Source organism: Schistocerca gregaria, chromosome 1 (genome assembly GCF_023897955.1).
Source record: "Schistocerca gregaria isolate iqSchGreg1 chromosome 1, iqSchGreg1.2, whole genome shotgun sequence".
In the NCBI taxonomy this organism is placed as follows: domain Eukaryota; kingdom Metazoa; phylum Arthropoda; class Insecta; order Orthoptera; family Acrididae; genus Schistocerca; species Schistocerca gregaria.
Genome location: NC_064920.1, coordinates 109,244,125 through 109,271,800, shown reverse-complemented (window position 1 = coordinate 109,271,800; position 27,676 = coordinate 109,244,125). Strand labels below are relative to the sequence as shown.

The following is a 27,676-nucleotide window of genomic DNA, read 5'->3' as shown; positions in this document are numbered from 1 at the left end:
TAATGAAGGTCGACAAGGTAACCAGATGGTCAACAGCAGAGCAGCGCCTACGAAATCCACATTGTACATTGGCAAGTAGGCGTCGAAATTTGAGCAGCCAAACCAAATGAGAGTTAACAATTCGCTCGATCACCTTACAGACACAGCTGGTAAGCGAGATGGGTCGATAACTGGAAGGCAAGTGATTGTCCTTGCCCGGCTTAGGAATCGGTACAACTATAGACTCGCACCAGCATGTGGGAACATGTCCCTCAATCCAGATGCGATTATAAGTACGAAGAAGGAGACCTTTACCCGCAGGAGAAAGGATCTTCAGCATCGGAATATGAATATAATCAGGCCCTGGAGCGGAGGACCGTGATGGGGCAAGTGCATTTTTTAGTTCCCGCATGGTGGATGGGGCATTGTAACTTTCACAATTTGAGGAGCGTAAGTTAGGTGGCCTAGCCTCCTCTGCCTGTTTTCGGGGGAGGAAGGCAGGGTGGTAATGAGGGGGCCACAAGGATGTCATTCGTTTAAAGGTGCATAAAGCACATCGATGAGCATGTAAAGCATCTCTACATGCTGTGGTCCACCAGGGGACTGGTACGTGAAGTGGAGAAGAAGTAGTGTGAGGGGTGGAATATTCTGCAGCAGTGAGAATGACTTCCGTGAGGTGTGCGACCTGACTATCGCAGCTTGTGAAGGTTTGATCCTGAAATGTTGCCCTGGAAGAGAAGAGCCCCCAGTCTGCTTTGGAAATGTTCCAACCAGTTGAGCACGGAGAGGGAGTATGATGCAGGAGATGGATAACACACCGGAAGTGGTCGCTCTAATATGTATCAGAAAGTGCATACCACTCAAACCGGCGTGCAAGTTGGGTAGTACATATAGAGAGGTCTAAATGGGAATAGGTGTGAGATGTGTCCGAAAGGAGAGTATTGAGGCAGACAAGATTGAGCTGGCTGAAAACGTCTGCTAACAGGGAGCCCCTCAGATAGGATGCTGGAGAGCCCCAAACACAATGGTGGGCATTGAAGTCTCCAGTTAACAAAAATGGTGCAGATAGCTGAGCAATAATTTGCATCATGTCTGGTAACGGCAGACGACGATGGAGTGTAAACGGTACAAATGGAAAATGTAAAAGTGGGGAGAGTAATGCGGATGGCAACTGCCTGCAGGCCGGTGTGCAATGTAATGGGAACGTAGTAAATATCATCCCGGACCAGCAACATAACCCCCCCATGAGCCGGAATACCTGCCACAGGGGGTAGGTCAAAACTCAGAGAGGTGTAGTGTGCCAAGCAATTTGATCGCATGGACGTAGCTTCGTTTCCTGGATGGCTACGACGAGCGGACGGTGCAAGCGGAGCAGCAGCTGTAAGTCCTCTCGGTTGGAGAAAATGCTGCGAATATTCCAGTTAATAAGTGCAACCGTGAGGAGAAGAAGAAGAAGATGCAAGAAGGGGTCACCTCGAAGGCCTCTGAGGGCCTGGCTTCGAGCGAGCACTGCCACCGCTAGCAGTAGGCGGAGAGTCATCGTCCATTTGTTCTATAGGTTCATTGGCCATCTTGTTAAGATTGCTGGGAGGGGGAGCTTCCTCTGCTGGTGAACGGCCAGATGTTTGGCTAACAGCGGTGCGGCCGGGCGAAACGGATTACGGCCCGGGGCGGCAACCGCTGGGTGGCGCAAGAGAAGAAATGCGCCGTGGTGGGGAAGGAGAACTGTGCTTTCTATGAGCCTTCTTGGAAGGTCATTTTGGGGAAGTATTGGTCGATGGCTGGGAGTTCGAGGTACGTAGAAAGTCCGGACGGGACGGTTCCTTCTTTAAGGCCCGTGCATCTGACTTCTGGGTCTTTGTCTTGGCAGAAGCTGATGAAGGTGCTTGTGTCTGAGGGGTGACGGGAGGAAGAGGAGAGGTCGACCAGGTGATGTTAGCACTAGCCGAACGGCCAACCGTAGTGCTGAAGGTCAGATCGTATGTCTGCGTCGCCACCTCCCTGGTAGTCCGAGGAGAGGCGAGGAGCAGTGTGGGCTTCCTACTTGCAAATAGCTTGCGAGCCGTCAAGGTGGACACTTTCTCTTTGACCGGTATTTCCTGTATATAGCGTTCTTCCTTGTAGATGGGACAGTCACGGGAGGACACTGCATGGTCATCCTGACAGTTCACACAACGAGAAAATGGAGGTGAACAGTCACCCTCACGGGCATCCCTGCCACAAGTGACACATTTAGCCGCACTGAAACAAGACTGGCGAGTGTGATTAAAACGCTGACACTGGTAGCAGCGTGTAGGTGTCGGGACATAGGGGCGAACAGAAATAACCTAGTAGCCTGCTTTGATGCGCGACGGCAGCTGAACACTATCAAAGGTCAAGAAAAGTGTCTGGGTCGGTACAAGGTCATTGTTGACCTTTTTCATGACCCTATGGACAGCCGTCACACCCTGCTCAGTGAGGAAATACAATCTCCTCACCAGTCAATCCGTCGAGTGATCTAGTGTACACCACACCACGAGACGAATTCAAAGTGCGGTGAGCCTCTACCCGGACAGGGAACGTGTACAGGAGTGTGGCCTGAAGCAATTTTTGTGCCTGAAAGGCGCTCTCAGTTTCTAGTAACAAGGTACCATTACGCAACCTGGTAAAAGACTTGACCGATCCGGCTATGGCATCTACGCCCTTCTGGATAACGAAAGGGTTGACAGAGGAAAAATCCTTTCCTTCCTCAGATCGAGGAACTGTGGGGCAAGCGGTAGTACTTTTGTCACTGGTGGCCGGTCAAGTTTCCGTTTGTGGGCAGAAGTCGAGAGAGAAGAAGAAGAGAAATCCATTGTGGAGGAATCCCCCATGATTGCCAGCGTCTCCGATGGTGCGCTCCTTCCTTGTGGGGACCCTCTCAGAGGGCACTCCCGCCTTAGATGATTGTTCACACCTCAGGTCACACCTCCCGAGAAATGGACGGAGGGACCAATCGGCATGGTCGGAAGGTGTCAGCTCAGGCAATCACCTCTCCCTGGGCCTGACCTTTACCAGGGGGTACGTGCGTGCCTTACTTGTCTACCCAGGGCGGAGAATTATGCGTTACCCCGTCACCGGCTACACGTGCGAACGCGTGGGTTGGCCTTCAGACATGCACAGGGAGGACGGAAGAAGAGGAAAAAGAATGGAGAGAGGGAAAGAAAGGACGGACTGTCTCAAATGCCGAGGCGGAGACCAGAGAAGGCAAGGAGGAGAAGGCAAGGAGGAGAAGGCAAGGAGGAGAAGGCAAGGAGGAGAAGGCAAGGAGGAGAAGGCAAGGAGGAGAAGGCAAGGAGGAGAAGGCAAGGAGGAGAAGGCAAGGAGGAGAAGGCAAGGAGGAGAAGGCAAGGAGGAGAAGGCAAGGAGGAGAAGGCAAGGAGGAGAAGGCAAGGAGGAGAAGGCAAGGAGGAGAAGGCAAGGAGGAGAAGGCAAGGAGGAGAAGGCAAGGAGGAGAAGGCAAGGAGGAGAAGGCAAGGAGAAGAGTAAGTAAGACAGTGAGATGTAGAAGAACAAAGAAAGGAACCAACCAAAGGAAGGAAGAAACCAGAAAAAGTGAAAAACCAAAATGACCGCAAATATAGGTCGTGGAACTGTCCGTCTCCGGACGCAGACGCTAACTACCCCCTTGAGGGGGAGGGACTCCTTTTAGTCGCCTCTTAGGACAGGCAGGAATACCTCGCGCCTATTCTAACCCTTGGACCCGCAGGGGGGGGGGGGGGGGGGGGGTATTTGATTGTGTACACTCCACAAGTTTCTTAATGCTACACTCTGCATCTTTTTAGTTAGACAGTTACCCGCAAGACCTCTGATGATACAATATTTGAACTTATCTGGTAGGAAGTGTTTTTGACAAGTCACCATGCACCCACTTGGAGATGTAGTCAGGAATGCAAAACAGCATTGGCTATAATTAATATGATACTCATGTTCAGAAAAAGAAACTTATCAATTTATTTGCTCATTGGGATTACATAGCAAGGATTCCCAGGGGGACGAGAATGTAGCTCCAGTAGCCCCAGACCCATCCTGGAGGAGAAGGAAAATGCAAAAGTAAAGAAGCTCAGCCAGTTAGTGACTGCTCTAGGCGGCAGCTTGGAACAAAGGAGAGAAATTTTTTTGACTGTGCCTCTGAGAGCCTTCAGTTTCACAAGTCAGGTGATCCTGCAGCATGGTTTGATTGGCAAGACAGTTTTGCTGGTGACAATTTTGCCTATTCCGAAGTGAAACTGTTGACTATTGTTGTATCTGCAGAAAGGTGATAGATGAAAAAGTAGCTTATCTGTAAATTATAATAATAAAAATTTTGCATGTTTGGGAGCTGGGGCACTCTGTATCTGCAGAAAATGCCAGTTGTCAATTTTTTATTCAAGTTTTGCATAACGAATTTTATTGCTCTGTCCCATGAACTAGCCCTGCCAATCTTCTGAGCTACTTCCAGGAAGTGATTCCTAAATATGATGGACATCTGAATGCTATCATTTATTATTTTTCAATTTTCTCACATTTCTCAACTGATTTCCTGGTTTTTCTTTCAACTATTGCTGACACACTTTTAACTTCATTATATGAATTATTCATTTCCAACATTTAGAGAGATTTTTTTTCTACTTTCCTTAAGGCAGTTAAGTATTTCTTGGAATATGTAATTAGCCTTACTTCTCTCTTTGCTCTAACTATTTGAAACACTTTCCTTTTTCTCGCACATTTTGATACCTTTTGTAATAAATAGCTGTTTTGATGACTTGTTACTTGCTACTTGTTTTCTTCAAAAAGCAACTGTTAAAAATAGATAAAGCCCCATCTATAAATACATAAATTTAGAATTGATATCCGTCATACACAACCCCATAGTCAGTCTCCCGTAATGCTACTTAGAACCTTTATTGTCTACACATTAATTACTCTGTTTTCCACAATATCACTTCATGTAATCAGGTGTTTTTTTACTGTGGGTAGTTGTGCATCAGAGAGGCCATTCACTAAAGAACTGTACTGCTTTCCTGTGTAATGCTGGTGGGAAAATTAACTTTTAAGTGGTAACTACTGTTTCCAAATTGTTACAGAAATGAATTACTTCCACAACCTTAGTTAAGTGCACACTCCATTTGCAGAAAATACAGACCTTTGATGTTGAATTAATGAGCAGCTGTTCCTCTTTTTGTGATGTTATAAGAGGAACCCTGCAAATGGGTTCAGTGTCTCGCTCCTTCTTCATTAGAGCTTGCTCACACGATTCCGCCAGCTCGGCAATGCAATAATACTTGGCCTCAGCCAGCAGCTCTGCCATCTGCTTACTGCTCTCCGGAAGTGGAACAGTTCCGTCGCGTAGGAAGTTCAATATTGTTCCAAAATGCTTTCCGCAGCGGTCTATCAATATCCAACCTGAAGTAAATATTACAATATTAAAATCATAGAATGCACAATGATGGAAAGAAACTGAGTATTGCAATATGAAATACAAATTTTATTAATAAATGACAATGTTTTAAACAGACAGGAAAATAAGTAATGTAGCCATATTTGTCACACAAATGTACGAAGACTATTCAATAGAAAGGAAGGGAAAGAGATGACGAGCTGGGGACAGAGCAAGTATACAGAAACTGTGAAACTTCCTGGCAGATTAAAACTGTATGCCGGACCGAGACTCGAACACAGGACCTTTGCCTTTTGCGGGCAAGTTCTCTACCAACTCAGTCTCGATCCAACACACAGTTTTAATCTGCCAGGAAGTTTCATATCATCGCATGCTCCGCTGCAGACTGGAAATTTCATTCTGGAAACATCCCTTAGGCTGTGGCTAAGCCATGTCTCCACAATATCCTTTCTTTCAGGAGTGCTAGTTCTGCAAGGTTCGCAGGAGAGCTTCTGTAAAGTTTGGAAGGTAGGAGATGAGGCACTGGCAGAAGTAAAGCTGTGAGGATGGGGGGTGAGTCGTGTTTGGGTAGCTCAGTTGGTAGAGCACTTGCCCGCGAAAGGTAAAGGCTCGGAGTTCGAGTTTCGGTCTGGCACACAGTTTTAATCTGCCAGGAAGTTTCATATAAGCAAACACTCCACTGCATTGTATACAGAAACTGTGCTAGACAGGCTGGAAAGAGGATCATTACAGACAGAGTACAAAGAGGAGGAAGGAAACTGGCCACGCCCTTTCAAAAGAACTATCTTGGCATGTGTGTTAAATGGTTTAGAGACATCACAAGAAAATTAAATCTGGATGGTTGGATAAGGATTTGAATTGTTGTCCTCCTGAGTGCAACTAGTGTGCTGTATAACTCAGTATGGCAGGGTTGGAGCAGCAATAATTAAAGGACTGACATGGGATTTCCATATCAGATGAATTAAATTACACTAATACACTGCGCAGAGAAAGTGTCTTTTGGAACGGTGAAGCTGGCGGAAGAGGCACATTTTCTCTTTGGGTACAAAAAGAGCACAACAAGCAACTGTACCCCAGAGGGGCAGCTACAGACAGCATCTGACTCATAGTGAGCAGCTAATTTTAGGCTGGGCATCCTACCGCCTATGTGGAAAGTAACAGGAAACTACCACATTACATTCCCAAGCAGTACATGGTATGTCTCTCCATGTGAAAGAGCCGGAATTAACGCTTCCCCTCATTCGGATTTCTGGGAGAGGAACACACAGAGTAGACATATTTGATGAGAGTAGACATATTTGAAAGGAAGAAAGGGACAGTGAAGGAAGGGAAGATAAGGATTGGAACATGTAATGTGAGGACACTACTGTAAGCAGGAAAGCTAGAGAATGCAAAACAGGGGATGAAAAGGAACAGATTAGATGTCCTCAGTTTGTGTGAAATGAGATTGGGAGATAGAAAGTGGAGATTATAAGCTCTTTTACTCAGGGGAAATCAAGAGTGGTGAAAATGGAGTAGGAATATTGATAGTGCAAAAGCTGAACAATAAGGTAATGAAGGTACAATATATTGATGGAAGGCTGATGATGATATGACTGAGGGGTAGTTCAAAAGATTTGGTGTTAATACAGGTATATATGCCAACCAGACAGCGTAGAAATGAGGAAGTGGAAGAATATTATGAGAAAATACAAGAACTCATCGAGAAAGAAAATAGAAATGCCTGCATTATCATCATGGGGTACTGGAATGCAGTGGGGGGTGAAGGAAGAGATGAAGATACAGTAGGAAAATTTGGATTGGGAATAAGAAATGAGAGAGGTGAATGACTAATAAGTTTCTGTAAAGAAAATTCACTAGCAGTGAGTAATACATTATTTGAACACCACAAAAGGAGACACTGCATGTGGACATCAAATTTGAATAGGGAAAGATATCAGTTAGACTACATCCTGATACAAAAATGGTCTAGGAACTGTTTGAAGAATGCCAAAGCTTATCCAGGAGCAGATATAAATTCAGACCACAACCTAGTAGTGGGAGAAATACAAGTGAAGTTGAAAAAAGTCTGGAGAGGTAAAGCAAAAGAAAGACTAAACATATAAAGACTCAAAGAGGTAGGAAAGGCAACAGATTTGAAAAACAGACTTATGGAAAAATCGGAAAGAGGTAGTGTTGATGAAAGTGTTAATGACAAATGGATAAAAATAAGGGAAGGGCTCATGGACTCTGCCAAAGAAGTACTAGGAATTACAGTATTCCAAAGTACCAGGAAAGAATGGATAAGAGAAAACATGTCGGAAAAGATGGAAGAGCAGAGAAAGTGGAAAAATGTAGAAACTGAAGAAGGCAAAAAGAGGCACAGGAAATTGAATAATGATTTAAGAAGAGAAACTGAAGAAGCAAGTGAAAAATGGATGAAACAGAAATGCGACGATATAGAGAAATGGAGAAAGAGGGAAAGTATGAAATGATGTATAGATTGGCTAGTGAGATAGTTTTTTTAACATAAAAGAAAGAGGAATAACATGTGAATAGAAAGAGAGGATGGTACTCTAGCAGAAGAACCACAGGAGGTTTTAAACAGATGGCAAGAATACACTGAATGTCTGTATAAGGGGGATGAAATACAAAGTGAAATTAAAGTTGAAGAGAAGCAATATGTGCCGGAAGATGGAAAGGGATTCACCATCTTGGAAGCAGAAATAGAAAAGGCACTGAAGGAGATGAAGAATAGGAAGGCATGTGGAATTGATGATTTGCAAGCAGAACTGTTGAAGAGTCTGGGAAACAAGGCAAGAAAAGGAAAGAAATAGTAATGAGATATATGACAAAGGGGAATGGCCTGAGAACTTCCTTGCAACAGTTATGATGCCAATAGAGAAAAAGAGAAACACTAAAAAATGTGAAGGGCATAGGACCATCAGTTTAATTTCTCATGCAGCTAAAATCTTGCTGAGAGTGTTGAATAGAAGGTTATATGGCAAGCTGGATAGATGGATTGCAGAGGAGCAGTTCGGATTTAGAAGAGGAAAAACAACAAGAGACACTATTTTCCTGTTAAGAACTATAGTGAAAAGATACGTGGAAAAAGATAGAGAAATCATTGCTGTTTTTATAGATTTAGAAAAGGCTTTTGACAGAGTTTAGTGGAACAAGCTGATGGATATTTTGAAGAGGAAAGGAGCAGATTGGAAAGAGACAATTGATACAGAATCTATATTTACATCAGAAAGTAAGGATAAGGATTGGAAATGAAATGTCAGAAGGAAGCAGCATTGGATGGGGGTGTTAGACAAGGTTGTTGCCTTTCCCCAATGTTGTTTAACACATACTTTTAAGAGATTATTGCGAAAGTCTTATATGGAAAAAGAGAAATATGTACTGGTCGAAAGAGAACAGAATGTATAGGATTTGCTGATGACATGGTTTTAGTGGCAGAAAGTGAGCAGACAGTGATTAACATGCTGAAAGATCTGAATGACACTTGTGTGGAATATGGGATGCAAATAAACACAGCAAAAACAAAGAGCATGGTCATCAGTACAAGATGCAGACTGTCTAATATTAAAATAGCACAATCAACCATTAGCCAAGTAAGTGCATTTAAATATGTTGGAAGCACAATAACTGAAGACTTGAGATGTCACCAGGAGGTGAAAACTCTAATCGCCATAGCGAAGGAGGCATTCAACAGAAAGAGGAGACTTATGTGGCAAATTAGATAAAGGTCTATGGAAAAGGCTTGGCAAATGTTCTGCTGGTGTGTTGCACAATATGTGGCAGAAACAAGGACACTGAGACAAGAGGACGAAAAAAGGTTAGAAGCATTTGAGATGTGGATGTGGAGGAGAATGGAGAGAATAAGCTGGATGGAAAGAGTGAGTATGGAAAGTGTTGGTGAGAGAAGATGTCTGCTGAAGGTTATAAGAGAAAGGAAAAAGAACTGGTTCGGACATTTATTGAGAAGGGAGTGCTCGCTAGCAGATGCTTTGGAAGGATTGGTTTGTGGGAGAAGACTGAGAGGAAGGAGGAGATACACGATGACAGATGACATAAATGGAAGAGGAAATTATGCAGACCTGAAGAGGATGGCAGAAGACTGGACAGCCTGGAGAAACTACCACGTGAAAACCTACCCTTTGCCAGAACACTGATGATGACACATAATGTTGAACATCTGTAATCCCAATGAAGCCAACTGAGGTTTGACAGTACCCAAAACTGTTTTTCATGTCATATTAAGTTACAATTGCTGTAAGCCATCACCACAAAGTAACTAAGCCATTTAAGTGTGCCCCTATTTGGGTTTACAACTTCCAACTAAAGAACAGAAACCACAACTTGTGCAATTTACTGAAAGACTCTTAGCAATGATTGTGGTTGAAGATGATGCATACTTGAGTCACAAAGTAACCTGTGATGAAACTTTGGTACACTACTATGCACCTGGACCAAAACAAACCAGTTGTGTGTGGCAAAGAAAGTATGAGGGAGCCCCAGTGTTGGCAGACAAGGTGCTTGCAACTGGTTTTTTTTTCCCCTGACTAACATGGCTCTTTGTATAGGCCTATTCATTTTTACACAATTACCACACCATATTGGTGTAACTTTCTGAGTAAGGTTAGGCTTGCTTATCATAGCAAACAATGTGACCAAATAATACAAAAAGTCGTTATCATTCATGACACCTGCACCTGTACTGCAGCTCTCACTCATCAGAACTTAGAAGAAAAGGACTTGGAAGAAACAATAACCCTTCTTACAGCTGATACTTTTCATTTCCTAGGATCACTCAAGGAGGCACTTTATGACGACACAGGTCTGAAAGACTTCATGGGCAATTAGTTAGTGATACAGCTACAGTATTTTTACAATGATGGCATCAAGAAGAAGTCGACATTTTGGGATAAACGAATTTTTAAATTAGTTCAAATTCCAATTTGTGTGAAATCTTATGGGACTTAACTGCTAAGGTCATCAGTCCCTAAGCTTACACACACTACTTAACCTAAATTATCCTAAGGCCAAACACACACACACACACACACACACCCATGCCTGAGGGAGCACTCTAACCTCCACCGAGACCAGCCGCACAGTCCATGACTGCAGCGCCCCAGACCGCTCGGCTAATCCCGTGCGGCTCTAAATTAGTTGATGATGTTTAGAAATTATGTACACTTGGTCATGCTGTAACAACAAAATAAAAAATTTAAAAACAAATGTTTTGTTCATATTTGATGTACCCTCATAGTACTGCATCAACAGCTAAATATTTCAATGTTTTTACTAAGGTAATAACACTGTCCTTTCTTTTTATACTTTCCTTGAGATGTATACAAACTATGTGTAATTGCAGGGAATATGAACTCTTTCTTCATTGATAAATTATTATCCTTGGTTTTGTATATGATCATCAATACAATGTGTCTCAATAAATAGTTACAATAACTTCATTTCTCTTGGATAAGGGAAACTTACACAGTGAATATTCCACTGTATTTCTCCAAATTCCAGTATCACATCACACCTTCAATGTAGGCTGAGAGAGAGAGAGAGAGAGAGAGAGAGAGAGAGAGAGAGAGAGAGAAATCGGGGGAGGGGGTGCTTCAGACATATCAAAACTGACACTAACTTAATAGAATGTATGCTTTTATAACTGGTATAGTTCCCAAGTGCAGCACTGTCTGTGAAATGTACTGCTCTCTATATCAAAACAGATCTGCTCATAAGTACATCAATAACTGTAGTGAAACCTTCCAACTACATTCCAAACATAATCTCCAAGTCTGTTTCCTGAGGCACACCAATGTGTTATCTGTCTGAAACAGCTCCCTTTTTACCCTTCTTTTTATGTGATTTCACAAATAATTTGTTATACAATAAAACCTGCCAAATCACTTATTTTCCTCAGATATTTAAAGGATGTGACATTTTCCAGATACAGTAATCTTTTTATTGGATGCTATCATGATCTCTTTCTTTGTTATGGGAATTATCCTGTGTTTGAAACTTCCTGGCAGATTAAAACTGTGTGCCCGACCGAGACTCGAACTCGGGACCTTTGCCTTCTGCGGGCAAGTGCTCTACCAACTGAGCTACCGAAGCACGACTCACGACTGGTACTCACAGCTTTACTTCTGCCAGTATCCGTCTCCTACCTTCCAAACTTTACAGAAGCTCTTCTCCGAAACATGCAGAACTAGCACTTCTGAAAGAAAGGATACTGTGGAGACATGGCTTAGCCACAGCCTGGGGGATGTTTCCAGAATGAGATTTTCACTCTGCAGCGGAGTGTGCGCTGATATGAAACTTCCTGGCAGATTAAAACTGTGTGCCCGACCGAGACTCGAACTCGGGACCTTTGCCTTTCGCGGGCAAGTGCTCTACCAACTGAGCTACCGAAGCACGACTCACGACTGGTACTCACAGCTTTACTTCTGCCAGTATCCGTCTCCTACCTTCCAAACTTTCGCAGAAGAGCTTCTGTAAGTAAAATGTGTGTTATGCCATCACAATTAGCAGGAACAAAGTAGTATCCACTGAAGACAAGATTAAATATTTTTTGGCTTGATATTTTGCACGTCCCAAGGGCCACGAGTATCAACAGCACAAATATGTAGGACTGTTTAGAAGATATCAATAAGAAGAGCAGGGCACAGCAACAGATGTAAAACAATATTTCTCTAAGTCACCTTTTCCTGGAACTAACATCAGGCAAGTCACTCACATTTTTAATGCAGATAGTTTTTCAAATTTCACACAACTTGTGATTTAAGACTGCATCACCAAATTCAGTTGACCATGACAATGAAACAACAATCACACTTTTTAGTAGTTCATAAAAGTGGTTGTTGCAGGGGGCACATAAAGAGGTTATTCCCCACCTTTACTACATACTGCCTCTACTGTGAAGTTCTTGTCCTGACACTTAGTTGGCATTAATCTGAATTCTGCGGGCAAATAGCATATTTACTTCAGTATGCATCTGTCACCATTTTAAATCAAACAATATTGTAAAAAAGAGTAGCCTTAGTCCCAATGTTGATAATAAGCAAGCTGTGCTAGTATAAACCATGCAGATCAAGCATGATGGTACTACATAAGTGACATCTGTGAGACGTGTTAGGTAACTTGTTTCTTTATGACAGTTTCTAGATGGTAGATGGATTAAAATTAACCCTAGTAAGACATTATGTTTACTATTGTTGGATGAGGGAAAACTATTGTATTGATAGTAACTGTAGGGTACAGGAGGCGTAGAACTGATGTTACTCTTGCAGCTGTGACTTTGGCTGTTCTGTAGTCTAGTTCTGTTTCTGGATATTAACCCTAGTCTCTACCTCTACATCCATACTCTAAAAACCACCATGAGGTGCATGGCAGAGGGCATGTCCGATTGTACTTGTTATTAGGGTTTCTTTCTGTCCCATTAACATATGGAGTACAGGAAGAAAGACTGTTTGAATATCTCTGGCATGCAGTAATTATTCCAATCTTATCCTCAAGATCCCTGTGAGAATGATATGTAGGAGGTTGTTGTATATCCCTAGAGAAATCATTTAAAGTTGGTTCTTGAGAATCTTCATTAGTAAGCTTTCTTGGGATACTTTAAGTCTATTTTCAAGAGTCTCCCAGTTCAGTTTCTTCAGTATCTCTGTGACACTCTCCCACAAATTAAACAAACCTGTGATCATTCATGCTGCTCTTCTCTGTATACGTCCAATATCCTCTGTTAGTCCAACAGCATATGGGTCTCTCTTTGTGGACAGACTATGGATTTGGTGCACATCATTACCTTGTCAGCTTCCAAATGAGTGCACTGCATAAACAGTCTCCCTGTACAAATGTGGAGTCTACATTACATCCAAAGAACACATTCTGGCAACTGCACTGCATTGTTTAATGGCAAGACAGGTATTGCACATTTATTTAATTCTTATGTCACCAACTGACATGTAGCTAGTCCTTATAACAAGGAACACATGGAACATTATGCAGGGATATTGGGCCACCTTTCTGCATACCTTAAGTCCTTAAGTCTTCAGTACCTCTCTGATTGTCAAAAAATCTTTTGATTTTATAAATGTCAACATTTTTGGTTAAGTCTGCAGATAATGGTAATAATTTTCTGTAATCTGCCCTTGTAATTACGATTTCCTGTACAAGGAATGTGAAGGTTCTACTTAATCACAGTATATCCCACTAAAGATAGTCACAGTATTTCACAAACAATCTGATATTTATAATCAACTTTCCAAAATGGCAGTACACAATGGAAAATTATTTTGCTGTAAAGAAAGCACTCAAAACTTTATCTGCAGAAATATTTGAGTAACTACATTTTTTAAAGGGAATATATCAGTTATATTTACAGTAAAACCCCCCCTAATCCGACCTTGGATGGTCCATCATTCCGGTTAGTCCGTCCACGCTCAGGCTCACGAGCCTGTACTGGCTTGTCACTGGCTGGACACCTGTCAGTCCATTGTTGCGGTGTCTATCACTGTACGTTATTGTGCACTTTTATCCTTTGTTGGGATTAAAAAACGTCGTCGTCTGCTTTATTCCGTGTTCTCTACAGTACTTATTACTGTAGATTCATTTTGTGTACAGTTGTCTGTTTTTCGACGTCTGGATTCAAACATAAACATGTAACTCTTATTAAATGAAAAATTACCAGTGCTACAAAGACTGGACGAAGGAGAATCGCTCCAAAAAATTACAAAGGAACTGAATGTAGGTGTTACGACAATTAAGGATTGGAGGAAGAATCGGAAAGACATTGAATCCTATACAGTTACGGTTGATGGTGACAACACACTGAAGAATCGCAAAACATTAAAAAAGCCTAAACTTGAACTGCTTGATAACGCATTGTGGATGTGGTTTTGTCAAGAAAGAAGAAAAGGAACTCCAATATCCCGGCCAATTCTCAAAGAAAAAGCGATAGTTTTGCACAAAAAACTGGAAGCCAAAAGTAAATTTGCTGCCAGTGAAGGCTGGATTGATCATTGGAAAACTCGTCATGGTGTCCGAATTGTTTCTATTTCCAGTGAAAAACTATCTGCCAATGCCGCAGCAGCTAAGGAATTTTCTGTTAAGTTTCAAGAAATTGTAGAAGAAAATGAACTGTTACCCTGCCAAGTCTATAACATCGACGAGGCAGGGCTGGACTTTAAAATGTTGCCAGCAAAAACGCTCAGTGCTTGAAATGAATCCTTGGTAGGAACGAAACTTAGAAAAGGTGGAATAACAGTCATTCCTTGTAGCAACGCAGATGGTACCCACAAGCTCCCCTTGTTCATCATTGGCAAATCTAAGAAGCCAACGGCATTCAAAAATATAAACTTATCTTCCTTGCCAGTTTTTACCGCAATCAAAAATCTGCTTGGATGGACTGCAACATTTTTAAATCCTGGTGTTTCAACGAGTTTGTGCCATAGGGTCGAAAAAGACTTTAAGCAAAAAAATCTGCCTGTTCGTGCTCTACTGCTGTTGGATGACGCACCATCACATCCGTCTGAGGGAGATTTAGTGAAAGAGGACATAAAAGCTCTCTTTCTGCTTCCTAACGTGACCTCACTCATCCAACCAATGGATCAGGGAATTATCAAATGGTTAAAAAGGCGACATCGCAGAAAATATTTCAGCTCAATCTTGGAAAAATCTGAAGGCGATCATAACTCATTTGAGGCAATTTCTTTGCAAAAAATTTCTTTTTATATACAGTGCTATAAATATTTTTTTAGTTTATGGTATATATCGTTTATAAGTTATTAAGTACAGCACAGTACTGTAACTTGTTTGTCGTTTTTCCTTTTGAAACCAATACATGTTATAGTGTGTGCAGGTCTTTTTTAGTTAATATATTGTTTAACGCTGTGTAAAAAACATCTTTTTATATTACGGGAGACGTCTTTTGATTATTAAATCGTTTAATTTTTTGTACTAAATGTCTTTTTATATTTTTTGCAATAAATATTAGATTTTTTTGGATAATCTGACCTTTTTTTCGTTCCAATCATTGTCCCGGTCCCGAAGGTGACGGATTAGAGGGGTTCTACTGTAATAGTATTCTACAGTTCTTTAAAACACTTCTGGGACTGAGCCTTTGCTTTCAGTAACTGCACAATACTTTTATACAATTTTTTCATTGCAAACATTGACAATCAAGTCTTGTTCGATGCCTTTAATGATTATGAAATATTTGATGAGTTCACATTACTTGAAACGTCATAACCTCTAATCTTCAGTTAGTAGCCAATAGCTTTGTTTTTTGCATCAATTCTCCCAGTGATAACAACATAGTGAAAAATGTGTCACAGTGTGAACATCACACTCACAGGTATGACTAGAGTGCTATTTTTTTCAATGCAAAGATACTTACAGAAATGGGTGTCTTACGTTCCAATAGTTATACAGATGTGCCCCTTTGAAATTGTATTCACAGTCCCTCAATGACAACATGAAAATTCCTAACCACACAAATGTTCTTCCAAATAAGTGAAAAAATGATACTGAAACTCATGCTGTATGGCACATGCAACTCAAATTTCTGATCACAGAGTGTGCTCTCATTATCGATATCTGCATGAAGTAGACCTACTCTAGGTTAGAGAAGTTTTTGTTATTTTGATTGTGTGGTATCTTAACTGAACAAGATGCATTATGAAACATTAGTTTGTCTTGTCCGTCTCCTGAAAGGGACCATCCCAAAGGTACCATTAGCCTGACTTTTCCAGTGGATCCTTGCATCTCAAACAATTTTTCTTGTGTATAAATGACAGATCTCTGTTTCCAATAACCACAAAAAAAAAAAAAAAACTATTTTAGCATTGTACAATACGCATCACAAGTGGTATTGTAATGCTGCTCTAAGGGATAATGCTGAAGAATGAGTGTCACAGTTAATTAAAATGACTATGTAAAAGTTGCACTTCAGCTCTCAAAGTCAAATGCACATGGCCACCATTGTTAATGCACCACAGCAAACCATCAGTTCACTTGCACTATTAGAGTAGTGTGAAGTATGCAGAAGACACACTATCAAGCATTCCTTGCAGCCCATTTAACTGTTGGTGGCTGCAACAGACAAGAACACATTCTACCTGTATTAACACTGTACTTCCTGCTATCCAAGCTATAACCAACAAACACATGACATTCAATGTAGCAATGCTATAGCACAGGATTACGTAAGTGTCCGATTCCACACGTCTGCTTTGACCCATGAAGTCATCGATATGGCGGAAATGGCTATTCTAAGGGTCTCTAATATGGCGCCTATGATGTCACTACATACACACAGCAACAAACATGAAAATATGTATAAATAAGACAGTAACATCACTCTCCAAAAATACAATCAAACTAATGTGACAACCGTGGGAAATTGGGGGTTTTGGGTAGGGGACAACCTAAATATCACAAAGAGGGAAGAAAAAAAAAAAAAAAAAAAAAAACTATCCCAAAACACACATGCTGAACAAAAAAACAATAATCACAAAATCTACAGGAATCTGACACTGCCCTTGACCTATATACGTCAACCATAGCTGACTATACCAAAACAGCAACGCCTATAGCAAAAACTATGAAAATTGGAAACAGACATTTCCCTTGACCACAGATGATGATGATACCAAAACACCAATACCTACAAATAAAACTATGAAACTAGGAATTGGTCATTTCCCTTGACCCATATAGGTCAACCATAACTACTGATACAAAAAAATCCAACACCTACAACTTAAAAAAAAAAAAAAAAAAAGAAAAAAAAACAGCGCCTCAACTAGTCAAAAATATCTACATAAATTAAAACAAATTCAATACACAAAACACTACAACTCGAGAAAAATAGAAAAAAATATTTAAAAAAAGAAAAAACACACAATTACTTACAACCAACAAATTTTGGGAGTGCAAAGTACATTGGCCATATCACACACACCATTCAAACTCTGCACCATAATAACATCACACACAACAACACCCGTATGTCATGGGGTCAAAGCAGACAGGTCGAATCGGATGCTTCCATTGACCCCTCTAGCACCGCACAACAAATGTGAAATGAGTAGCTCCATAACACTACATAAGTGTGTGTTCAGCTGTGAAAAAGCTATAATGCAATTCATATCTTTTAATAGCTTATAGTTGTGTCTGAATAAGCACAGTACCAAAAGAAATTTTACATGAATACAAATAAGTGACAGAAAATAGTAGGTAACTGGTAAAAAGCACAGGAAAAAATGTGTTGAGATAAAAAATAGAATTCCCTCGCGCACCCTTCCCCCTCCCCCGAGCAAAGGTATAAAATGGATAGAAGAGAGTGTTGTTACAGAGATGGGAAAATTCAGATTACACAAATATGGGGAAGAAAACTGGTAGTTGCCTTCAGTGATCTAGCAATTCAGGAAAATGTAAATCAGACTGGATGAATGAAGATTTGAACCTCGAATCTCCCATGTACGAGTCCAAGGTCTTAACCAGTGTACCATATTAGTCACCTGAAATCTACACTTCTCATCCCAGCTAATATTCTTCTTGATTTTTTTATGTAATTGTTTTCTATAACAATATTTCATACATACATAGCTTGAGTACTTCAAAACATGTGTTCCTATTATCAGTCACTGTCATTAATTTTATACTAAAAGACAATTAATTCACCTTTCAAGGAAAAGCTTACAAACATCTTAGTGGTAGAGTCTTGAGGAACAGAACTGCTTTGTTTTATATAAGCTTATCTGTGAATTATCTAGAGATTGTTTGAGACCTCTGATTGAAAGGCTCTGATCTGGTTCAGTTTTATACATAGGTGACATGTTTTATCTGCAAATTCCTGGTGAGCCAGAACTTCCTAATTTTTGTGAGAAATTCAACTCTCTTCTGTAAAGTTTGCCACACCTTTCTCTTAAAAAATTCTTTTTTCTTATTTGGTATTGCCGTTCACATATCTGATGCTTACTTTAACAATCATGTATACACTAAGTCCACCACAAAAACTTATGTCTTCGCTTCAATAATAGACTTACCTTTCATATTAAGTAACCTTTCCCTAATGATTTTGGAAGTAAAAATTCATCTTTACTGTCAAAGGTAGTCTCTGAATGTATTGCACAAAAACTGAAAATATATTTGCGCCTTACAATCGCTCTGATGAACTTTTAAGCTTGAGCTATTGTGTTTCAAATCAATCAGCTTAATGATGCCCCCTCCAAAACAATATTCTACAAAATATCATACTGGATTTGAAACTAAAAATCAGTTCTTACATCAAATGAATTCCTTAAATTGGGTCTTGAAATGAGATCAACAATGTTAAAAAGTCTGCGACACCAAAACCACAATGGTGATGGTTCAATGTGCCATATCAAAAACTATATGACTGTTACATCATGCAGTGATAGTGGTTGTTTCAGGGTAGTACTAAGCAGACAGTGCCCTCCCAAATGGTAACAACATCATTACAGCAGTAACAAATACAATATTTCTACAACAGCACAGTCTTTAACATAGAGTGAAAGATTCATTCTATGAAAAATTTTACGTTTATTCAGTCATGATCTGTCATCTTTACATCAATTCCTTTCCACTGTGTCTAATGATACGCAACCTGTATATGTCAAAAACCTACATGAGGTTCCTGTTATCCACAGCCAATGGAGCAGTCACTACAAAACAAACATTTACAGTTCTAAAGTTTATACAAAATATCTGGTTGCTTCCCCAGCCCAGCAAGTCGCACGATACAGTGACGTGGGGTCAGCAGGTCGTCTCTGCTGTGTGATGGTCAGCTTCCATCTGCAAAGCCCTATATTTATCGTCCTCTACTATTATTCACATTGACTCTGCACCAGAGCTTTTTCAGTTTCAATAAATAGTAAGATTACACACTTCCCTGTAGCACCAGGTTTTTATCTCCAGCCAATTATAATGTCGACAAAGAACTTTTGGGTCAAGACAAATATTAGATACAGGTCTTTGGCTTTGACCACTGATGATGTTAATGCCTAGGTCAACAGAAGCGTCCGATTTCACCCGCTGGCTTTGACCCGTGACATTAGGCTGCTGTTGTGTGTGACGTCACGATGGCGCGCAGTTTAGTTTGTGAGAGTGGCTTGTTTGTCGGTGATGTATTGCGGTTGGTGGTTCTCTCTGGTGGTGTATTTATGGGTAGCATGCTATGTGGCGTATGGGGTTCATTTGCATGGTAGCATTGCATGTGTATGGTATCGGTGGTGACTGTGCTTTCAGTGGAATATTTTTCAGTGATTTAACGATTTTGGTTTTGTTACGTCGACATTATTGTAGTTTCTTTTTTTTTTCTGTTTGGCGTGTGTGAATTTTGGTAAACTGAATTGTTTATGTCTTTGGTAGGTATGGATATGACTGACAAGGTCAACAGTTTTCGGATGTCGGTGTTGTCTCTAATAAAATTTCTTCACCTATTCGGCCTGTTTGCTGATGTCGTGGAGTGTCCAGTGTGTCATGAAGAAATGAGGCTTACTAAAGTTCTGGCGTCTCGGACCTGGGACGGCTATATGTGGAGATGTCGTACGGATAAAAGGTCAAGGGAAGTGTTCAATTCTAATTTTGATTTTCTAGTTTTTTTTTTCTTTTTGGTAGGATTAAGTGTGGTGGTGAAAGTTTTGAGATTTATAGTGTGGTATTGGTAGTTGCTGTTGACCCATGTAGGTCAAGGAAAGTGTTTGATTCCAATTTTGTTGTTTTCTTGTGTTTTTTGAGGTAGTGATGATTGTGGACATGGTTGTAGTTTTGGGTTTTATGATTTGTTATCGGTAGTTTCTGTTGACCTCTATAGGTCAAGGGAAGTGTTCGATTCCATTTGGAGGAATATGTGTTTGATGGTTTTTCAATCTATTTTTGTGTTTTTTGTCATGTTTATGTAATGACGTCAGTCGCGATATGGGAGTTGTCGTGAATGGTTGTTTTCGCCATGTTGGTGACATTATTGGTCAAAGCAAACAGGTGGAATCGGATGTTTCCGTTAACCCGTCATTTTGGTACGTATATTCATATTACTGTTGCTAGTTGGTGGAGCCATTGGATGTGAAAGCAAAGTACTATGTTGTGATGACAGATTGATCTACAGTACAACCCAAGGTCTAGATTAGGTTGGAATGTTAATTTGGTTTCAAGCTGGCAAAGTTAATGAATGTGAATACCAAATAAAATTTTTGATAACAGATAGCCTGTAGCACAGCCCAATGTTTGCATCTGTGTCATATTTAAAACACCTTTTGTCATTAAATCTAAAGCTGCAAAGTAACTTCAGAAAAAAGGCTTCGGCCAATATTTTCATGCATACTATTTACATATTCTTCTATCAGAAATGGAATGGGAAGCCCACTATGCAACTTTTACGGGCATAGATTTTAAAATGTTTGAAATATATGCTGTGCATGCCGCAGAACAGTAGATAGGCTGTAGCATACACAATGCAACGGGCTAGGGAGCCAACAGGTCCATGGCCTGATCTACTAGCCTGCAATCCTGATGTAGTAGACTGGACTCAGCTCTCCACCCCAGAGAGCTAGGCTGTGGCCCTTATGGGCCAAGGTGTGAAACAAAATCTGAGTAGTGCATTGTGCAATAATATTCACAAATAATGAAACAGTGTAATACTGAATGCAAATTTCGCTGATAGGCATTTTACAGGAAGATATTAACATTAAGTGAAAATGATTCATTAGCTTTATGACTTACTGATTCAGTGTCAAATATTTCATTAAATAACTCTTACATTAAATTCCTTCAAACACAGTACATACAAATAATAAATTGCATAACAAAAGTTTTTGGATGCAAGCAAACCATTCAACTGTAACTGACCGCTGTGTGGCACATACACACATGAAGCAGGAAAGAGACAGCACTAGCTGTCAATTTTTTTACAATTTAAATAGGTGTTTCTCTCTCTCTCTCTCTCTCTCTCTCTCTCTGTCACACACACACACACACACACACGAGCCTATGTTATGAAACCAGTGATTGCTGTAAAGGTAGTAAAGTATGTACTGATTAATGTTTCTGTCTGCCACACATCACTTATGGGCCACATTCTCCTTGGTGTGAATGGACACTGACAAAATATTTCAGTTTAATACTGTAAAAAATACTATGGACCATTGTTAAGTTGGCTAAACTGCTAAGCATTAAACATCTCATACTCTTAGTGTTACGCCGGCAAAACTAGTCAATAATTTGTAGTCTAACCCTGCAGAGCCACCAGGGCACAGACTGGGAAGTGACCACTATAAGAAAAACTGGAAAGTAAACTGCTACATATTGGTAACAAGTCTTGTATGATGAACTGTTACTGATTCTAAAGCAACACAAACTGTGTTGAGAGCACAGATGTAGCCGATGAAGTAAGGTGAAATGAGACAATTTCAGAATCAGAAACAACACAAAGGAGGAAGACTAGGAAGTGTGACAGAAATCAGCTTCAGGCACTTTGTATAAGAGACACTCTGAGGAGAAACAACCTTTAGTAAATTATTACCCTAAAGGTAGCTAGTTTGACATTTAAGCATATCCCTGCATTACAAAATAGTGACATGTTAAGAACTAAAACTAGCATCAGACAATGGGCATGATGCTCAATTAGACTATTATTTTGGAGTATAACAAGTTTGCGTTAGTGTTAATGTACTTCTGTGGGCAATAAGCAGCACTCACAATTCTCTGATAATGACAAGTAGTTCACCAATCAGGTTTTTAGGTTAAACTGACACGTATGGTGCAAATGCTTTAAAATTTCTTACCCTCAGAATCTGTCAACACTTCCATACGGCCACTAAACATAGCTCTCAGCATAGTATCGTGTTTGGTTAAAGTTCCAATGGTTGTATAATGAAGGGACCCTCCAATGTTAAGCTTAACATACTGGGATGGGTTGCCTTTGATTACGGTTTTATGATCACCAGACATTTTTGATAAGCCTAATACTTAAAGAGTTTTAAAGTATCCCTTACTAGTCAGATATGAAACCAATCTGAAGGCGTGAATGTCATTCCAATCAAGTTAGCGAATGCAAATGACGGCATTAATTAGCATCTGTAGGTAATGGAACTTTGGAAATAAAGATGCGTCTCACTAGTTCCTCTTCTTATCAGTTTCGCACTACACTAACCATTCTATACACTCATAACCCTAATCTTTCACGTAGCGGCAAACTGTACCCACAACGATAATGAAATCGAAATGACAAGTTTTGCAATATTGAGTTACAACCATCGATACGGTGAATTGTTCTCGAGCGTGTAATGCGACTGTTCGTGCAGAATCTGCGACGTCAGATGCTGCAAAGTATGCATCTTTGGAATAGATCGTTATATATGTGAAAAGCTGCGCATCTTAGTTTATGTCAACTATAAAGTGTATACAATCTATACATAAAGGGTGGTTGTGTTAGCGATATTGAATATGACAGAAATGCTCGCAAAGTTAGGAATATATTTCGATGACTTGACCAAAATACGAATTCTCGAACCGGAAGTAGCCGAACAGACAAATGAGCTGAATGAAGAATGCAAAACTTTTGTGGAAAGTAACTATATTTTAATTCATTTTGTATAGCGTGAGAACATTTATCATGCGGTATGCATTTGGTCGATTGAAGGTGGTAATAAGGTAGTAAATTTTAGTTCAGTGTGTGCCCACAACCCCGAAAAGTTTTAGAAATGAAAACATGCTACGTTGTAGGCTGTACATCAATGTTCTTTATTTCAGTAAGTAAAAAGTTTAAATAGAAAATAAAGAACATTCATATATGGCATACAGTGGGCCTTGTTTTCATTTATAACGTTCAAAGTTTGTTCCGAAAGTTTTTGATTTGCTTGGAATTGAGTGGGTACAGAGCTCGACACGTAATTTGGTGTTTTGGTTAACTCCCAGTGTTGTATATTTATTCATCCTTAGACTATTCAGTACAGCAGTGTCTGAAACCTGTTATTTATTTTATAGGATTAAGTGAGGACAGGGTGGTGGCAACGGTGGGAGGGGGGGGGGGGGGGGGCATGGGGGCTATAGCCCGTCCGTGGAGTATCATATTACACCGGATAAAATGACTTAAGAAACCAGCGAATAAATTAATGCAACAGATTCAATCATTTTTTTATAATTATGGAGCAATATAGGTTGCAGTGTATTCCAAACACATTTTAACAAAAGAATAGGAGCGGCAGATAGCTTACTACCTAAACCAATAAATATCATTTAACTTAAAATAGGCGTTTTATTATTTATTAATACAAATTTTATACCCTGAACTCCAAAACAGTTACCAAAAACTACTTTAAGCAGCACCAAATTTTACCAAATTGTCGGTAGAGCACCCCAACTCTCCTTTTGTTAACCCTCTCCTCCTCCTCCCCCCCCCCCCCCCCTCCCTTGACCGACTTCTACAATCATCCCTGAGTGAGGATAAGGCAGGATATTCTCCATGACCTATTCAAAGGATCCATCCCAGCATTCACCTTAGCAACTTGGGAAAACCTAAGTGAGGATGGCCGGACGGGGAATGAAACCCACTCATTGCGAATGTGAGTCCTGTGCATTAAGACTGACATAGCAACCTTAGTCAGTACATGACTGAACATCTGACATCTGAAACACAACCTGTACATTGGAATTGTGACATGCCCAACAAATAAATCAACGATGTAATTGCAACATGATGTTTTGTTATAAAAATAACTACAGAAAATGAATGAACATGTTATGTACTGTTGGAAAATACAATGTGCACAAGAAATAAATGAATTGAACCTTTGACATAAAACACTTCTGAAAAAAAAAAACACACACAAACATTTTTATATAGCACTGCAGAAAAGTGTAACGCACAGAAACATAAAAACCTACTGATTCTATAGGCATCACGACTAGTCTAGCACCATATCCCTTCTCTGAGCATGTGTGTGACACTACATCTGAATAAAAAAAAGTCAACTGCAGAAACATTACATTCAGCCCCAAGAGGATCATTAGCAGAAACATTCTTTTGCAAAGACGAATTAAGCATAGATGGTACATCTGTTGACAATCAAAAAACTGAGCAGTAAGTAGGGCCTAATATTCCAGTAAGCTAATATATTCACACTTATCAACAGAAATGATTTTAAATCTGCTGTAAAAGGTGTTTCGTTCACCAGTCTCTTTATCTAAGTGGGCAGCTTGTTATAAAGAATGACGCTAAAGTGGGGTCACATATCTTTGAGTGTGAGTTGTTCTTACTTGTTTTATAAGGTTGATCAACAGTTGTGAGTGATGTAACTGTGGTAGGTGCAATTGGCCTACAGGTCACAAAGTCAGCTCTTGTCATCAACACATATTTGTATATGTACAGAGAGGGTACAGTAAGCAAACAGAACATTTTAAATAGGAGTTTACAGTGAGCCCTAGCAGAGCTATATGACAAGATTTGGGTAGCCCTGTTCTGTAAAATAAAAATTTCAATTGATCAGCCAAAAATTTTACCTCAAAACACTATTCCGTGAGCTACAAGGGACTGAAAGTTATCATAATAAGCACATCTAGCACCATCTAAACAGCAAACTTAAGAAGTAGTACTCAGAATGAAACATGCAGAACTGAGTCTGGGAGAATTTAGTTATGTGGTCTTTCTAATTTGTCTTGATCAAAAGTTTTATGTCCCGTACTCCTAACTCATTTCTGCGCAGCACCAGCTGGAAATTTTAGTTTTGATTCATCTTTCTATATAGAATACAATTTTATTTTATTTATCTTTTTTTTCACATTAAGGGACTTGAGGGCTTTATCAGTTGTTGTGGACAGATTTCTTTACATTGCTCACTAGTAAACTAGTATCATCTGCAAACAACATGACCTTGGCTGCAGTTTCTATCGTGTGTATGTCGTTTAAATAAATAAGGAACAGAAGGTGAACTCACACACTACCCTTCAGTACACTTATTTTGACTTACTTTGCATCAGATACCAGTCTGATTTTATGGTTACAGTGAGCTGATATGAGTTCCACAACCTGTGATCTGTTTTCCAAATATGATTGAAATCGCCATTGCGTCCAACTTATCTAAAAGAATTCCATGACTAATAGTACTGAAAGCTTAAGAAAGATCTAAATTAATTCCTGTAACACTACCATTGTTATCAAAGTTTCTGACTATTCCATCTGTGCAATCCATTATTGCTGTTTCTACCTGTTTGAAATCCATATTTGTTATTATTCAGTAGATCATGATTGTTTAAGTATAGTACTAGGCAATTCATTGTTTCATTAGTCTCTAGTTACTGTAGAGAATACCAAGAAGAGTGAATAGGTAAATAATTTTCAGTTTTATGCCTAATACCTCTCTCGGATAGAGGTATCACTTTCGAGATTTTTAATCTGTGGTGTAAATAGTAAATTAACAATGTGAGTCAAGGGTTTTGCAATTTGTGAAGTAGTGTGGATTATAAGTGATACTGGTCCATTACTACTTTATAGTCTCTCGTTGGAACTAACCTCATGCTCTATGCAGATGTGCGATACCTAAGTTTACCCTGATAAGTGAAATTTAGTTTCAGAAATGTTTTGTTAAGCATGTATGAAGTAATCATTTTGGCAGGTATTTTTAGACAGTATTGATATTGTCAGCATTTATAAGAGTAATTTCCTGTTCTTCGTGTATCTTCCCTATTTCACTTTTTACACTGTCCCATACAGATTTTGACCTACTGCCTGACATTCTTATTATGATATTGTTTCTCAGTTGTTTTCATTTGCAATTACCTGTGTGTGCATATATATGTGAAGGCTGCTAAGTATATTCATTACTGGGATACTGTGAGTTTATACTAAGTTCCAAACATCGTGAATTGCCTTTGTCACCACTAAAAATCTTGTGCCAGAGAATCTGTAGTGTGAGCATTACAGAAATGACTTATTTTATAGCACCATAGAATCCAAATGTGCTAAAACATTGGTTACTGCTTATATGCTTACTGTACGGGGAATGTTGCTTATACAGTCAAAACTACTACAATTAAATGTTTTGAATTCCTATTACTCATATTATCCCTGTTAACTATTTGCCATAGAATAATATGTTGTACCATACAGAATGCATAACTTATCCACCAAGGTACGTAGAACAATGCTTTTATTTCAGAAAAATCTATACTTGGGTGACAGTCGACTGTGATTTACAGCATTATCTAAATGCAAATTATCCAGTGCTGCAGATGTAAATCTCCCAGATAAGGGTCATATATAAAACACGTATGTAGTAGGGGGTGCACTGGAAAGTTGGGTTACTTCTTCTATCTGTTCAGCTAGAATGCCATAATGCATGTATGTGACTATAAAAAGCACTTTGTATTGTATTCACAAACAGCACATTGGTGTTAATAATGCACACACACCAGAACTAATGCCTTACTGGTTGAACTTAAACTCCTAAAGAATATTTTTGAAACTATTTCCAATTTCAGAAATAACAGAATTTCAAAAACTAGTTGATGGTTTTATATCAGTGATGGAAAATATGGCAAAAGAAGTGGAAAGGGAGAAAATGAAAGCAATTGGAATAAGAAATATGCTTAAGTCTGTAGCAAAACAGAGGGAGTCTGAGCAGCAACAATTGCAGGTAACATTAATAATGATTCTTTCAAGACTATTTCACATCTTACAATAATTATTTTTAATAGTATTCAGTAGTTGATGGTCGAAGCAAAACTTAATATATCCAGATGGGTGCCTGTAATGAGTGATTATTCCATGTGACATTTTTAAATATGAAACATTTTATTTATTCTTTTCAGTTGTATCACTGAGAGTTTGTTTCTGTAGACTTCACAGTTGCTACGTGGTGAAACATTATGATTACAAGAAAAAACGAATAATTTTATGCCACTGTTTCAATAATTATTTGTTGCATTTGCATACAGCACCTAAGTTTTCCATTGTCTACCATTGCTGGTGAAACTTTTATAATAAGTACCAACAGTGGAGTCTACAGAAATAAAGTTTAATTGAAGAAATGTAAAATTCTGAGTTTTATGGAAGGAATTGTGAGTTACAAATGAGAAAGTTTGAAACTTGGTGCTTTATTTGTCAATATTTTTTTTTTGGAGACAAGAAAGGCAGTGAACATTTCTTCATTGTTAAGTAAAATTCTGTTATGTAGACTCTTGAGGTGACAATGATGTGGATAAGACACAAAAATTATAATCTAAAGAGGAAGATGTTAAACCAATTTGGATATTGTGATTTTGGTATTTCTAAAATAATTTTGT

The 27,676-nt window shown here is 39.5% G+C and overlaps 2 protein-coding genes and 1 non-coding gene across 6 annotated transcripts in view; 1 reads left to right on the top strand and 2 right to left on the bottom strand.

Annotated features, from left to right (window-relative positions):
- Positions 1-22,710, bottom strand: part of LOC126334570 (BTB/POZ domain-containing adapter for CUL3-mediated RhoA degradation protein 3) — a 95,554-nt gene extending 72,844 nt beyond the window's left edge. The window contains exons 1-2 of the mRNA XM_049996957.1: positions 22,180-22,710; positions 5,123-5,382 (exon numbers count right to left, since the gene is read on the bottom strand). Coding sequence (XP_049852914.1) covers positions 5,123-5,382; positions 22,180-22,345 — 426 coding nt within the window. The 5' untranslated portion in view covers positions 22,346-22,710. The remainder of the gene's footprint in view (positions 1-5,122; positions 5,383-22,179) is intronic.
- On the bottom strand, positions 11,415-11,489 carry Trnal-cag (transfer RNA leucine (anticodon CAG)). Its single transcript has one exon. It is a non-coding gene; the product is annotated as a tRNA-Leu (tRNA).
- An 11-nt stretch (positions 22,711-22,721) lies between the features above and the next one.
- LOC126334578 (intraflagellar transport protein 20 homolog) overlaps positions 22,722-27,676 on the top strand; it is a 79,679-nt gene continuing 74,724 nt past the window's right edge. For 2 of the 4 annotated variants that reach the window (XM_049996984.1, XM_049996967.1), the window contains exons 1-2: positions 22,722-22,964; positions 26,873-27,027. In XM_049996984.1, coding sequence (XP_049852941.1) covers positions 22,841-22,964; positions 26,873-27,027 — 279 coding nt within the window. In that variant the 5' untranslated portion in view covers positions 22,722-22,840. The other 2 variants (XM_049996976.1, XM_049996990.1) reach the window with 2 other exon arrangements.